Raw genomic sequence first — 14,252 nt, 5'->3', positions numbered from 1 at the left:
TAGAAGAGGAAGAGGAGTGCATAGGAGAAGATATAGGCAGGAAGGTAGCAGACAGGCTTTTGTGTGTGTACACCTGCAGTGTCTTTCTGAAATAAATTTAGCATTTACTTGAACTTTCGCCAGGAGTCACCTCCTAGCTCGATAAAGATGCAGCAATGGCTCTTTTCCCTTTTTGTTTAGTGGACAATTTTTCATTCTGTTCACTTTTGAAACTTAAATCCACTTTTTTAACAGCATGCATACATCACATTGTAGTACCTGACTGCTGGCTCTCTGCCTGTGCCTCTGCCTGTGTGTTTGTATATGCTTTTTTCTATATTATGGTGTATTTATTATATGTCCCCTGCATTCAAGGTGTCCCAGCAGTAAGGCTGACCCTCAGCGCCTGGCTGCCCTCCACTGCCTGCTGGTTTACATGGGAACTGACCCAAACCTGGAGCTAAAGGTGCGGATGCACATAGAATAATTGAGTTTAGTGGACAAAAATGTTTACCTTCAAAGGAAATGTACTGCTCTGCAGAACATCATCTTTGTTTTCCAGCACATTTAAAACAAAATGACTGTCTTTTTGTAGAACATAAGTTCAGGAGGAGAATAGTCATTGATTTTTATTGGGTCTTAAACAAACTTACAAGATCAATAAGTTCTCCTTGAAGTGGAGAACGCACAAAAAAGACAAGATAAATAGGCAACAAAGTGGAGAATGCAGCTGTTTGAATAAGTAAACATTCAAGGTCAGTGTTAGGCAATTTCCCTAAAGAACTAAAGATGTACAACTGAGAAGAAGTGAGTAGATAAATGTAGGAAAAGGCGCTCTTTCTGCACTTTGGTGTAAATGCGGTAGGTGTCAACCTTGAGTTGGAAGCCGGTTAGCCAGAGGGAAGAAGACAGAGAGAAAGACAGAAAAGATGGGATGCTGTAATGAAATGGGAGAGAAGAGAAGAGAAGTGGGCAGAGATCAAACAGAGTTAAAGACAGAGAGAAAGGGAGAAAGAGTTTTGTTTTGGCACGGTGCTGTGACTCAGACTGTATCAGTGTTACTACTAAATTAAGATGTTCTAGATTGTCATAAAGTCTTTCTTTAGAGGTTAAATGAGTCGCCAGCTTCATTAGTGCAAGCTATCAGTGGGAAATTGGACACCATACAGAACTTTTATATCCTTTGTAGACTCTGCACCAGTGTAGTCGAGGCTTTGATAAAGTGGCATAAATTGTTCATAGAGTTTGAGACTTTAATACTGGGAATACTACATAAATGAAGTTACTCGGTTTCTAACTTGTCTTCTGACTTTACTTCAGCTCTGACTTATGCTATAGGGTGAGGGTCTTTATACATGAAAGCCAGATCATACAAAAAATTCTTATCTGTGATTACAGCTGGCAGGTATTACCAAACACAGTACCCAGCTGACATCAGGATGCTCACAAATGTAAAATGCTGAAGTTCTTGCTTCCCTCTTCAGCATAGGGCGTGTTAATGAAACTAACTAACTAAAGGATCGATCTAAATATTGATATTATTGATACAACGTGTGATTGGTATCAGACCGATAGTAACGTTTGTTTCTGTCCTGCAAGTTCAATATGTAGGTCATTGAATTGTCACTGAAATTCAATTTTTGGAGGGGAATTCAAAAAAACTGACCTCAATCATGTACTATGGAAGATGTCAGAGCCTTTTTGTGTTGACTGTCACGTCTATTTTATTTATAGCCTATAGAACAATTAAACAACAGTAGTTGGTCAAACGTGCTTTAGAGACTTGCACATTTATATTCCAGAAAAATGCAGTTTCAGAATTCATTAAAAGCGGTTTTGTTGTGTTAGCTAATTATTGTGGAAAGTGGCCATCGCAGTTTAGTGGTAATTAAAATGAGTTCAGAATTTGCAAATTCATATCATAAATCACGACGCATTGCTCTCTCCTAGCTGCGTTTATAAGTTAAAAGAATTGGTATGGCTAATACTGGCCCCTGTGTTTACTTGGCATGGAATAGACACTGAAATTTGCAGTATTGCACACCGCTACCGCTAACTTCCTAGCATTTGTTAATTAGCCCTTATTATGTCTACTGACCTTTTGGCCCCTTCTTATAACAGTGCCACAGGTTTTGCAGCTATAAAAAACATCAGAAGTATGCTTAGCTAATTTGCGTTCTTGCTCTGAATTACCTGAGGAGCTATTTATCAGTTCACCTTACTTAAGTTGTTAGCTAACACTGCCTAGCTTGGTTAGCATGGTGCATCAACACACCATATGGGTGTTTTACAGAGCTAGAGGTACTTGCTAATGATTACTAGCATACAGATAAAATATTAGAATCTACCTCACAAAAAAACAAACTCGCTGTTACAGTGAACCACAAGGCATATTTTTTGCCAGACATTTGTATTAAATATATACTCTAGAAGGCCCAGTTCAGAGACTTAATACCAGAGAATTAGCAGAAGTGACACCTAAGCAGACAATTAACAGCTTCTTGTGAGGGCTGTGACCTCAATAGTACATTTTGTACCTTAATAAACTTTAAATCACACTCTAAACATGTTTATTTCTTTTGTAAATTTGAGCATTTTAAAATGGGAGGTTACAACTTTAGCCCTGGAGGTTGCAGCTTTTTTAATTAATCAGCTAACGAGCGATGAGAAGCCAGGACAAGGCAGCTGTTTGGTTACTTTTAAAATGACTTTTGAAGCTAACGACCTCTCTGCTAACTTCCGGTATCAGTCCCATCAATTAACTGTTCACAAATGTTGAACCATTCCTTTAGGGCAGCGGTCCCCAACCCCCGGGCCTCAGACCGGTACCGGTCCGTGAGTCGTTTGGTACTGGGCCGCGAGAGTTGAGGCTCGGGTGTGAAATGTATGGTTTTCAGGGTTTTTATCGGTTTTGAGCGTTATTTTGTTATCGTTAACTCGGTTTTCCTGGGTCTTTTCACGTGTGTTATGAATAAATCTTCTTTTTTCGGTACCGGTACTAGTTTTATTTTGTTGTATTTACCCGTGACACCTTAAAGGCCGGTCCGTGAAAATATTGTTGGGCAAAAAGCGGTCCGTGGCGCAAAAAAGGTTGGGGACCACTGCTTTAGGGGATAGGAGAAAATTACCTGTCACTTTTTGAGGTCACTGTTGAAATATACATGAAAAGCACAACTAGAAACTAATCTTTTACTGGTATCGTCTCCTTGTGTTTTTATCATGTCTCTAGGTTATTGAATGGCTGTGTGACAACGTGAACACCTTTGAATCTTTTGATCAGATCCAGGAGTTTATTTTAGGTCAGTGGCAGCTGGAGAATGAGTACACAGTTCTCCTGAGTATCACTTCTCCTTTCTTTTGGAGTCTCACTGCTCTCTTACCTTTTTATGTGTCTTTCTGTTTGTGACTGTAGATTGTTTGCATCTTATCTGCACTAAGATGAATGGTTTCATCAGTTTTGTTTGGCTTTGGTGCCAGTGGCGCCACACGCAGATATGTAGAGTTTGAAAATAGTTTTGACTTCTCTGAAACCTCACAGACACATAGTTTGCACAGACTACTGCAAATATGGTTAAGTCCAAGCTGACTAACAACATATTTGGCATTCCCTGTAAAGAAATCCTTGGAATAGTATGTGATGATATTTTCATATTTAAAACATCACCCAGAGAGTCAACGACTGCCTTGGATTGTAAGCAGCTGGGTGCATACATTTGCATTTAATTGGCACTGCAATAACTATTTCACCTTGCTGTTGTATTAAGAAATAATATTAACTTAGGCGTTATCATATAGTATAGGAAGACAATAATTGTGACCTAATAAAGGATACATTAGTACATTGTCATCACTCATATATCCTATTGATAGGGGTGAGGCATGGGCTGAAGTGCCTCATTTACCTTCTAACTATGCCTAGATAAAACACTCTACATGTTTAAAAGCGAGTTTGTCTGTTCGGTCTCTGATGGCCTGTCTGTCTGCCTCTCACACACAGCCTCGTTGTACAGAATAAGCTACGAGAAGGCTCTCAGCTTGGATAAAATCCTGCCTTACTCCTCTGTATTCGACAAGAAGGTACCACACACATATACATAACTTTGTACAAGCAATACCTTGACATTTGCAATTAAAAGTGGCAACTCAATGTACAGTACTATACAAAAGTCTTCAGCACCCCCTACCCCTCTGCAAATTTCTTTGTATTGTGGTATTTATTGAAACGTCAACATAGATGGAAAAGGTAAAAACACAGTTTGTACAAATCTAACAAGCTTGAAAGTCAACATCAACACAGCCTGAACTCTCTTGGGCAAGCTTTCTTGTAATTTCTTTAATTAGTCCTCAGGAATAGTTCTCCAGGCTTCGTAAAGGAAATTCAAAGCTCTTCTTTGATGTTTGCTACCTTTTGTTTGGTTCTCTGCAAGTCAAGATGATCCACACTACTTCAGTAATGCTGAGGTCTGGGCTCTGGTGAGGCCGATCCATGACTGATAGTGTTCCATAGTGTGTGATTGTGTTTTTTTTTTACCCAGGTATTACATTATTTACTGTATTGGCAGTGTGTTTGGGATCATTGCAATGCTGAAATATGATGGAGTTGGCAATCAGAAGTTTTCTAGGTATTGCATGGTGGATCAAAATGATGATGGTACATTGTGTTCATCATTCCATCAGTTTTGACATGATACCTGACACCTCTGGCCTCAAACCATAACAGAGCTTCCACTGTGTTTCACAGATGATCATAGACACTCCCTGTTGTACCTCTCTCCTGACCTTATCTGTACATACTGATAAAGATTTGGGAAAGAAATGATTCAGTTTTATTTACACATCTGTTTCCACTGCATTTCTAATCTACACTGCTTTCTCCACTGATTGTGTAATTTGGCATACCTCAGCCTTTTCTCCTTGTTTTCGTTTCTTAAGAATGGCTTCTTGTCAGCTGAGATCATTTCTGTTGAGGTTTCAGCAAACAGTAGATGGATCCACTGAAGGGCCAGACCTCTTTGGATCTTTGGATCTCACTGGAACCGTGTAAAGTCTCGGGTGACATAGGATGGAGTTCTTAAGGACATGATTTTCAGATACCATCTGCTGCCGCTTGTCTGGTTTCCTGAACTTTTTTAGGACACAAAAAAACCCGCTTCTCTGAAAATGATGGACTGAAAATCAGTGAAAATGCACCTAATGTCCAAAGAAGATCACTCTTTTAAAAATTCCAAGAAGGCCTGGCCCCTTGGAAGCAAAATATAAATAACTGACCGGCCACAAGACTTTTGCACAGTACTGTTAGTATTGATTTAAATGCAGTGGACGCACTTGCTTTTGAGCCATAGACTTTTTTTTGTATTTGTGCTCTAGGAGGTGCCAGAATGTTTGCTGAAGGTTCCTGGTGTGTTTTGTACCACAGAGATTCAAACTGAATCTACCTTCAAAGGGAAGGTAATAACACATTTCTCACACTTGAACTCCTGGAGTTATTTTGAAACAACATGACATTGAGCAGCACAGTTTTGTTTTGAGAAACATTTAATAAAACTAAACTTTAAAAAAGCGATTAAATTGAGAGATTGTGTGTTGCATTAAATATTACCCATACAAATACAAATCACTGAAATTAATGCAGATGTCCATAATACATTTATATGTAAAACAGCGTGCACCGCTCCGATGTAATTATCCTCGATTGTTTTGCCCTTGCTTTGTCGCTGTTGCGGTGCCGCTTGCTTCTGTGTACATCTGTGAGCAGGCCAGGAGTCTCCAGGGCTTCTGGTCAGAGCTGCAGTGGAACACAGAGAGGACAAAATATCTCGATGCCGATCCCAACCCCCGATACAGAACCTCACACATGCAGGCCGACTGGGACAAAATGGTGAGTGTGGGTGTATGTGCATGCCAAAACATCCCATGTACTGATTGACCGTTAATCACCCATGTATCTGCATGTATATGAAATGCATCTGATCTCTGGTAACTGTTCAAACATGATCTTTGATGTGGGGGTGGGAATGCATGTGAGAAAATGTGCACGTCCTTGTCAAAATACCGGTGGGGTATTTTGTGAAACAATGGAAGCGTATTTTCAGCGTCTCTCATGATGGGTGTTTGTTTCAGAGGTCCGAGAGGAGACCCTCCAGCCAGATGAATCACATAGAGGAGAACACAAAGAAGTAGGTCTGCCTCCCACTTGAGATTTGTTAAGAAATATGCTGCAGACTCACAGTCCTGAAACGAGAGGAGGGGGGCACCTCTGCATTATGTTCCAGTGTTTTTAACAATGAGTTCTGAAATTAGGCACATTTATCTCTAAATGAGGTGCTCCCAGGTCAACATTTTACAGTGGTTTCATTGTAATGAATGTTTTCAAGCACTGTGCCCTTAGTTTTCACAAGCATAGGCTGATTGGCCTGATGGGGTAGCTGTGATTGGTTGTTAAAATCGAGTTTGAAATTGTCTCAAATTACAGCACTTGTCACAATAGCTACAAAAACTGGCACACAGCTCCAGGTTATTGCCAAAAAAACCAAAAAAACTTGAAATGCGCTCATCGTTCAAGGATGTGGCTGGTATAATTGCTTATTCGACCTGAACAAACAATGTTTATTTAGGTCCCTATCAATGCTCAGTGCCAGTTAGCTCTAAGCCCACTTGTTCCAATCAAACACAACCCCTAAAGACTGCACTCTTATCAGATCTCTGGCCTAATTTATTAAAGACTTAATTTATAGTCCCACAAATGTGTCCCACTTAAATAGGACAAGCAGTCTGTGCTAAGCCTTTGCCGCCAGAGTTGTGCTCTCACCCAGCATCTTTTTCCATGACAAGATCCCTGCATCGACAACCCGTTGTTTTAACATTAGACTATGAAAGCAGATAACTTGCCTGTAAAACTCCTAAGTACCTCACTGATCTACTCACTTAACATTAACATATGGGAAAGCTTAAGTCTTCCTTTGTTTAGAACGGTACAACAAACATTGGACTTCCAACTTCTGGAATACTTTGCCAGATTATGAAAACCTTCCTGTTTTATGATGCATGCATGGTTGACACTGAGTAAAATGTAAATAAAAACAGGATGCAACGATTTCCAAATTATTCACAGTAGAACATAGAAGACATACCAAAATGTACAAATAAAAAAAACCCCCAAAAAAACATGAATTTAATGGCAGGAACACAATTTAAAACAGTTGAGACGGTGCCATGTTTACCACTCTGTAGCATCCCCTCTTCTTTTAACAACAGCCTGTAAACATCTGAGAGCTGAGAGGACCAGCTGCATGACTTTTAGGAGAGGAATGTTATCGCATTTTTATCTGATAGAGGATTCTAGCAGCTCAACAGTCCTGGGTGTTCTTTATCACATTTATGAGCTGGTGAAACTATTACTAGTAAACCATTCTGTTGTAGTATGTTGTAGTTTAACATTGTCTTGCTGAAACATACAAGGGCTTCCTTGAAAAAAGGGAAAAATTAACTGGATGGGAGCATGTGTAACTATAAGACATGTATATACATTTCACCATGATGGTGCATTTCCAGATGTGCAAGCTGCCAATTCTATATCACTATTATACCCCATGAGAAATAATACCATAAGAGATTCAGGCTTTTGAACTGAGGGCTGAAAACAAGCTGGATGGTCCTTCTCTGCTTGATTGCTGAGGACGAATTAAATTTCGATTTGTCCGACCTCAAATCAGTTTAAAAGTTTGCCTCAGTTCATTTTAAATGAGCTTCGGCCCCAAGAAGACAACAGAGTTTCTGGATCATGCTCACGCATGGCTTCTTCTTTGCATAATAGAGCTTTAACCTGCATCTGGCTCATACAGAGATTTCTACAGATTCTCTGAATCTTAATATTTATGCACTGTAGCTAATGAGATATTCAGAGTTTTTTTCAATTTTATATTAAATAACGCTATTCTGAAATTGCTCCATAAGATGTAAACACAGGTTTTTGCTGATAGGTGAAGCTCTGCCTATCTTCACTTCTGATAAACTCTGCCTCTCTAAGATGCTCTCGTTATACCCAATCATCTGACTTTGTCCAGTTGACCTAATTAGCTGTAAAATGTTCTCGCAACTGACTCTTTTTAGTACCACATTTGATATTCTTAGTTTAACAATTTCATATATATTTCCCGCGTCCTTTTCTGAATAACATATGGGTTTGTGAGATTTGCAAATCACTGCATTCTGTTTTATTTGCACGTTACATAGTGTCCCAACATTTTCTGAACTGGGGTTGTGTCTGATTTTCCATTCGTAACTTTTAGGACCCCTTGGGAGCCTCTTCTCAGAATTGGATGTGAGAAGTTTAGTTGCTATAATCCAAGTCAGAGTAAACTAAAAAACCCCAGGGCTGTATTTCAGTATGGAATAACAAACCTGATATATTCACTTTCAAAGTTAAAGCGTTACAAAAAACACAAAAGTTGGCAGAACATCCTAACTTAGCTTATCGTTTTTAGATGATATGTCTATTTGGGGGTTAAGCTGTTGATATACAAGCTGGTGCAAAGTTTACACTCAGCTTTTTGGCTCTTGTGTTTTAACAAAATCCAACCGCACTGTTGACTTTGTTACACAGACTCAATTAGTCTATTCTGTTTTTCCTACTGCCAGAACTCATGAATCAGTTCAGAGGGTTACTGATGTGGTGCTTTGCTCTGTGTGAAAGTAACACCAGTAATAGTGTGATCGATACGGTTCTGAGACAGCTGTAGAAAACATTTAGTTCACCAATCATAATGTCCACTCTTTTACTAATCAACCTCTCTTTGAACTTCAAGCTTCGAACTTCAAGCACACAGCATCCAAGCTTTATAGTTATTTTTGGCACAAATGTAACCACTTAGCAGGAATAAAAGAAGTCTGCATAGCCAGAAAGTGAAATCATAACTACAGCCCTTTACCATTTGATGATGACTGAAAGTGGACACATACCTGCATGCATCATAGTTTAAAAGCCTGCTCTGTTTGTTTCAGAGAGCCAACCAAACACCTTTTTGGTTTATAATTAGCTTCCTCCAGGCAAAACTCTGGAACCTGCTTACAAACTTTTTGCTTTCATAGTTTTTGCTGCACACTGCAGCAAATGTAGAATTATACTCCCTCCTCAGCTTACAGCATAAAATGTAAGACTCTTATTATAATGCTGGCTTGAGGGATTGTTTTCACAAAAAGCTTTGCTTCTTATTTTGTAGAGTTCTATCAATGGTGGACACCTGGAGTCTTGGTAAGATGGCATAAACACACTGATGTCACACACAGACCCACAACATACACAAGTACACAGACATACTGCAGCATGAACATAATAAATACTCAAACATAGACTTATAATGTAACTCTATACTGTGTGTGAGTATATTTGGGCTTGTGTATTCTTATGAGGCTCTATTCACGCTCACTGGAGTGGGTGGCTAAACAAAAGTACCTCACTAATTTATCTTGGAATGAGACAGAGACGAAGGAGGAAGGAGGCAGAAAAGCAAAGAAAGAAAGAAAAAGAAAAGCCAAGAGAAAGAATGCTATACATGATTACATAACACTGAGGAGCTTGGTACTTGCATATCCCGCTTTCTCCCTTATTTTCTTTCCCTTGTCACGTGTCTCTCATATGCAGTATGACGCACGTAGCTCAACTGCAGCTGTTACCTGTCAGACACAACACAGGACGTTCTCCACACAAAAACACACACACGGATAATATACCCACATCCTCCCTCAGATTGATTTTTAAAACACACATATGATTGTGTTCCTGTTTTAACGTGTAAATAATAGCATACTTGTAAGAAGCTAATTTCACTGTAAATAGTTTATGATTTGGTGTTTTATTAAATCTGTTATGTGGGCGATCATGACTGCTGGATTTTGTTGCATTGATAGAAGACGTTTTAAACTTTTTTTTAAATTTTATTGCATTGAATTAGTGATGCAGATTTATGTGCACAGATACTATTCTCCAGTTTACCTCTCTTTATCTGATTCAAGGCAAGGCAAGTTTATTTATATAGCACAATTCAACAACAAGGTGATTCAAAGTGCTTTACAGAGACATTAAAAAGAAATAAAAAAGCATGATTTAAAATTGATTAAAAAAAAAAAAACAGTAGATAAAATCAGTAGTTAAAATGTAAGTTTTGAAATTTAAGCTTAAAAGTGTGGATTTGGTGCTTTATTCAAATGCAGCTGAGAAAGGTGAGTCTTCAACCTGGATTTAAATAAACTGAGTGTTTCAGCTGATCTGAGGCTTTCTGGGAGTTTGTTCCAGATATAAGGAGCATAAAAGCTGAATGCAGCTTCTCCGTGTCTGGTTCTGACTCTGGGAACTGATAAAAGACCGGATCCAGATGACCTGAGGGATCTGGAAGGTTCATACTGGGTCAGGAGGTCACTGATGTATTTTGGTCCTAAACCATTCAGAGCTTTATAGACCAGCATCAGAACTTTAAAGTCTATCCTCTGACGGACAGGCAGCCAGTGTAAAGACCTCAGAGCTGGACTGATGTGGTCCACTTTTTTGGTCTTAGTGAGGACTCGAGCAGCAGAGTTCTGAATGAGCTGTAGTTGTCTGACTGATTTTTTAGGTAGACCTGTAAAGATGCTGTTACAGTAATCAAGCCTACTAAAGATGAATGCATGGACTAGTTTTTCCAGGTCCTGTTGAGACATCAGATCTTTTATCCTTGAAATATTCTTGAGGTGATAGTAAGCTGATTTTGTTATTGTCTTAATGTGTTTTTCTAAGTTTAGGTCTGCATCCATCACTACACCCAAATTTCTCGCCTGGTTTGTGGTTTTTAGGTGTATAGATTGAAGTTCTCTGGTGACCTGTAATCGTTTTTCTTTGGCGCCAAAGACTATTACTTCAGTTTTGTTTTTGTTTAGCTGGAGAAAATTGTGGCACAACCAGTCATTAATTTCCTCAATGCATTTACCAAGAGCCTGTACAGGGCCTCGGTCTCCTGGTGACATTGTGATATATATTTGTGTGTCATCTGCATAGCTGTGGTAGTTTATTTTGTTGTTCTTTATAATCTGTGCCAGTGGGAGCATGTAAATGTTAAACAGAAGGGGTCCCAAGATGGAACCTTGGGGAACTCCACATGTGATACTTGTCTGCTCAGATGTGAAGTTACCTATTGATACAAAGTATTTCCTGTTTTCTAAGTATGTTTTGAACCAGTTTAGTACAGTTCCTGAACGACCTGCCCAGTTCTCCAGTCGTTTGAGTAATATGTTGTGGTCAACTGTATCAAATGCTGCACTGAGATCCAGTAAAACTGAACTATTCATGCTAAAGTGTGGTTTAAGGGATGGCAGTATTGATCTGGCTGGACTCGTACAGTTTCCTTGTGAGCAGGGATGTCATGATATCAAATATTTATAGAAATTAAATACACACATATGATAATATGTGGCTCATTTTTCCAAGCTTTCTATCAGTATTAAAACATTATAATTTTAAAGAATTATTTTTGGCCAGGAGAGTCACGAAATTAAAATTTAACACCATGTGGGTCGGGTTCTTTTTCATACAGGTCTAGGTGGATTTGGATTTTTTCCTTTAATAAATGAGATCATTTAAAATTGGCATTTTATATTTAATCAAGTTATATTAAAATTTGATGATCTCGAAGAAAATACAAAAGAATATATTGAGATCACTAACTGATGCAAAACCAAAGAGACTAAATTCAAACGACTCTTCACGTATTTATTTTTCAGTGTCAGTATTGTTGATGATTATGTCAGCAGTATAGTTTATTATGGGACCCCATCTAAACCATCCACTTATTCAATTCAGGGTCACGACCTACATGTAAAACAGCTGATTGCTTTGAACTGATAAAAGGCGTACATTGAACCTGGCAGCACAGTCTGCAGGTTTGCTGTGCATTGCAAGCACTTTTTTTTCACATCTGTAAAAAACATTTTTTGCTGTAACATCAAAAAGTTCACTTCTTGCATGTGTGAAAGGGATCAAAAGATGTGTGTATTTGTGTATGCACGCATGTAATAATTCATCTAAAGCTGCAGTGTGGTCCACTTTTGTGAGATTGACATAAAACAACTTCACCATGCCAAAATACTCTCGCACTCACACACACACACATGGTGGGACTGCAGCTTCGTAACCCCCAAAGGTTTGGGATTTATTTTTAAAGCAAAAAATGCTCAAAAAGAATCTATTAATATCTTATATTCAGCTTCTTTTTTTTATTATAAATTTAAAAGCCATGAAGAAATCAGACTTTTTGGTTTCTTACATTTCTACTGATGGCTTGTTTAATGATGTTCCAGGACTCACATACGTGCCTACCTGCGCTTGATTAATTTGGCATCGCTTCAGCATCAAAGCTATCTTCAAACGCCCCTTTTATGCGCACACTTTTCACTATTGCCTGCTCTCTTCTAGATAAGAAGCTGGTGCCGCTTTTCCAGGAGGAGGATCATCAACAGAGGGCATTCATAGGCCTGGTGAGTGAGCGCTCAATAGCTGCATCTTCGCAGACACACAAATAAAGTGGACTTCATGTCCAGAAATATGTTTGATGTATTTTTGCTGGGGAGTTTCAGTTACTACCAAAAAGAAGCTTAATGTTACTACGCAGACGGTGATATTTAACCCTCTCAGGCTCAAATTAAACTTTTTGTTGCTAATGCACAACCAAGTCCTGCAGTGGTACTTCTGAGAAAAAAAAAATCATAAAATATGTATGCGGGGTAATCAGGTTGTTAGTTTTTAACTGTTACAAATCTGCAACACCTGTCTCGAGAGGGTTAAAAAAGTGTCTCTCTAAATTTGAGGAAACAGTTCGGGGAGATCCTTTTTCCTTGGTTTGTTCGTCATGATCTTTTAATGAGGTTTTAGGAGTGTATTTCTAAAATCAAATAAGACCACACTGTTACACCACCGCCATCAGGCTGAACCACTTATACAAGGGAGGAGTGATCCATGCTTTCCTGTTGTTTGCACTAAATCCTTGCAGAAGAACTTGAGGCTCATCAGATCAGAAAACATTTTTACAGTCATTGCCCAATTTTGGTGAGCCTGTGCAAATTATAACCTAAATTTCCCGTTCTTTGACAACAGTGGTGTGGTCTTCTGCTGCTGTAGCCCATCTGCTTCAAGGTTTGACTTGTTGTCCATTAAGATGTGCTCTTCTGCATGCCTTGATTACTTAATTGAGTTATTTATTTTGAGGTCAAAGAAGTCTGCCCATTCTTCTCTGACCTCTAGTATCTAGAGAACTGCTGCTTTTTTTTTTTTTGGACCTTTTCTGTAAACCCAAGAGATGGACCTACTGGGACCATCTCTTTACAGTGACTTTAAGTGACAGTGGGATTAACCTCACACAGGCCAATCCCACTGTCACTTAAATGTTCAACTTCAGCAGCATCAACTGATTAGACATTTAGATTAACAAGAAATTCCACAGCTTTACCTAATTAAGTGGTCCATGAGTGTATATTTGCAGCAGAGGCTTAGTTGGTAAAGCATGTGTCAACAGTATCGTCCTGATCTGCATTTCGGTGTGTCCTCCTTGTCCTTGTTTTCAGGAACTTTCAAGTCTGATTCTAACAGGACACAAATACAGCATTAGGGTCCTGCCTGTGAGCAAATCGTTGCAGACAGGAGGGAAGGCTACGTGTAGTCTTTAAAAATTTCATACATATATATATATATTTTGATGGGCTGTTCAGATGTGTAATAGATGTGTTATTCCCCCTGCCAACACTAACTATACTGGTGTATAGTAAAAAACAAGTTGATTGTAAAATGCATGTGAAAGTCTCAGATTGTTTATTTTACAGCTTAACATCTCCTTGTAGTATTTTTTTCCTACACTATCGGTTGACATACAGGCCACCAAAAATCTATAGTGAAATGCTGACAACCAATTATTGTCCTCCATAGTCATCTTTAAGGTGAAGTTCCCGTTCTGTTTCAGATGAGTCAACACTTTAAAAAAGGGCCATCTTAAGGTCCCTGTCCTGCATTTTTTTCCCCCCACAGTACATCGTTTGATGGACAATTTCATATTGCCTAGTTTTCCCTGTGCTCAGCATAGTTTCCAAAGACCAGATAGCTTCAATTTAATGGAGTTTTGTAGAGATGCAAGCAGTCTTTTAGCTATTCTTAGAATGACCCAGTCTTGCTATCTTCCTCTCTTTTGCCCTCCATCTCTTCTTCCATTTTCACATTTTTTTTAGCCCATCTCTTTCCTTTTCTTGCCATTCACTCTTTT

General features: G+C 38.9%; 1 protein-coding gene across 2 annotated transcripts in view; it reads left to right on the top strand.

Annotated features, from left to right (window-relative positions):
• LOC102295220 (gamma-secretase activating protein) overlaps positions 1-14,252 on the top strand; it is a 63,051-nt gene that overhangs the window by 10,524 nt on the left and 38,275 nt on the right. For both annotated transcript variants that reach the window (XM_042228274.1, XM_042228275.1), the window contains 8 exons: positions 355-445; positions 3,209-3,278; positions 3,977-4,056; positions 5,347-5,427; positions 5,735-5,857; positions 6,100-6,155; positions 9,198-9,229; positions 12,419-12,480. In XM_042228274.1, coding sequence (XP_042084208.1) covers positions 355-445; positions 3,209-3,278; positions 3,977-4,056; positions 5,347-5,427; positions 5,735-5,857; positions 6,100-6,155; positions 9,198-9,229; positions 12,419-12,480 — 595 coding nt within the window. The remainder of the gene's footprint in view (positions 1-354; positions 446-3,208; positions 3,279-3,976; positions 4,057-5,346; positions 5,428-5,734; positions 5,858-6,099; positions 6,156-9,197; positions 9,230-12,418; positions 12,481-14,252) is intronic.

The sequence above is a fragment of the Haplochromis burtoni genome, unplaced genomic scaffold (genome assembly GCF_018398535.1).
Source record: "Haplochromis burtoni strain Fernald_Lab_line unplaced genomic scaffold, NCSU_Asbu1 Contig_315, whole genome shotgun sequence".
Taxonomy (NCBI): Eukaryota; Metazoa; Chordata; class Actinopteri; order Cichliformes; family Cichlidae; genus Haplochromis; species Haplochromis burtoni.
This window is presented reverse-complemented; position numbering and strand designations above follow the sequence as displayed.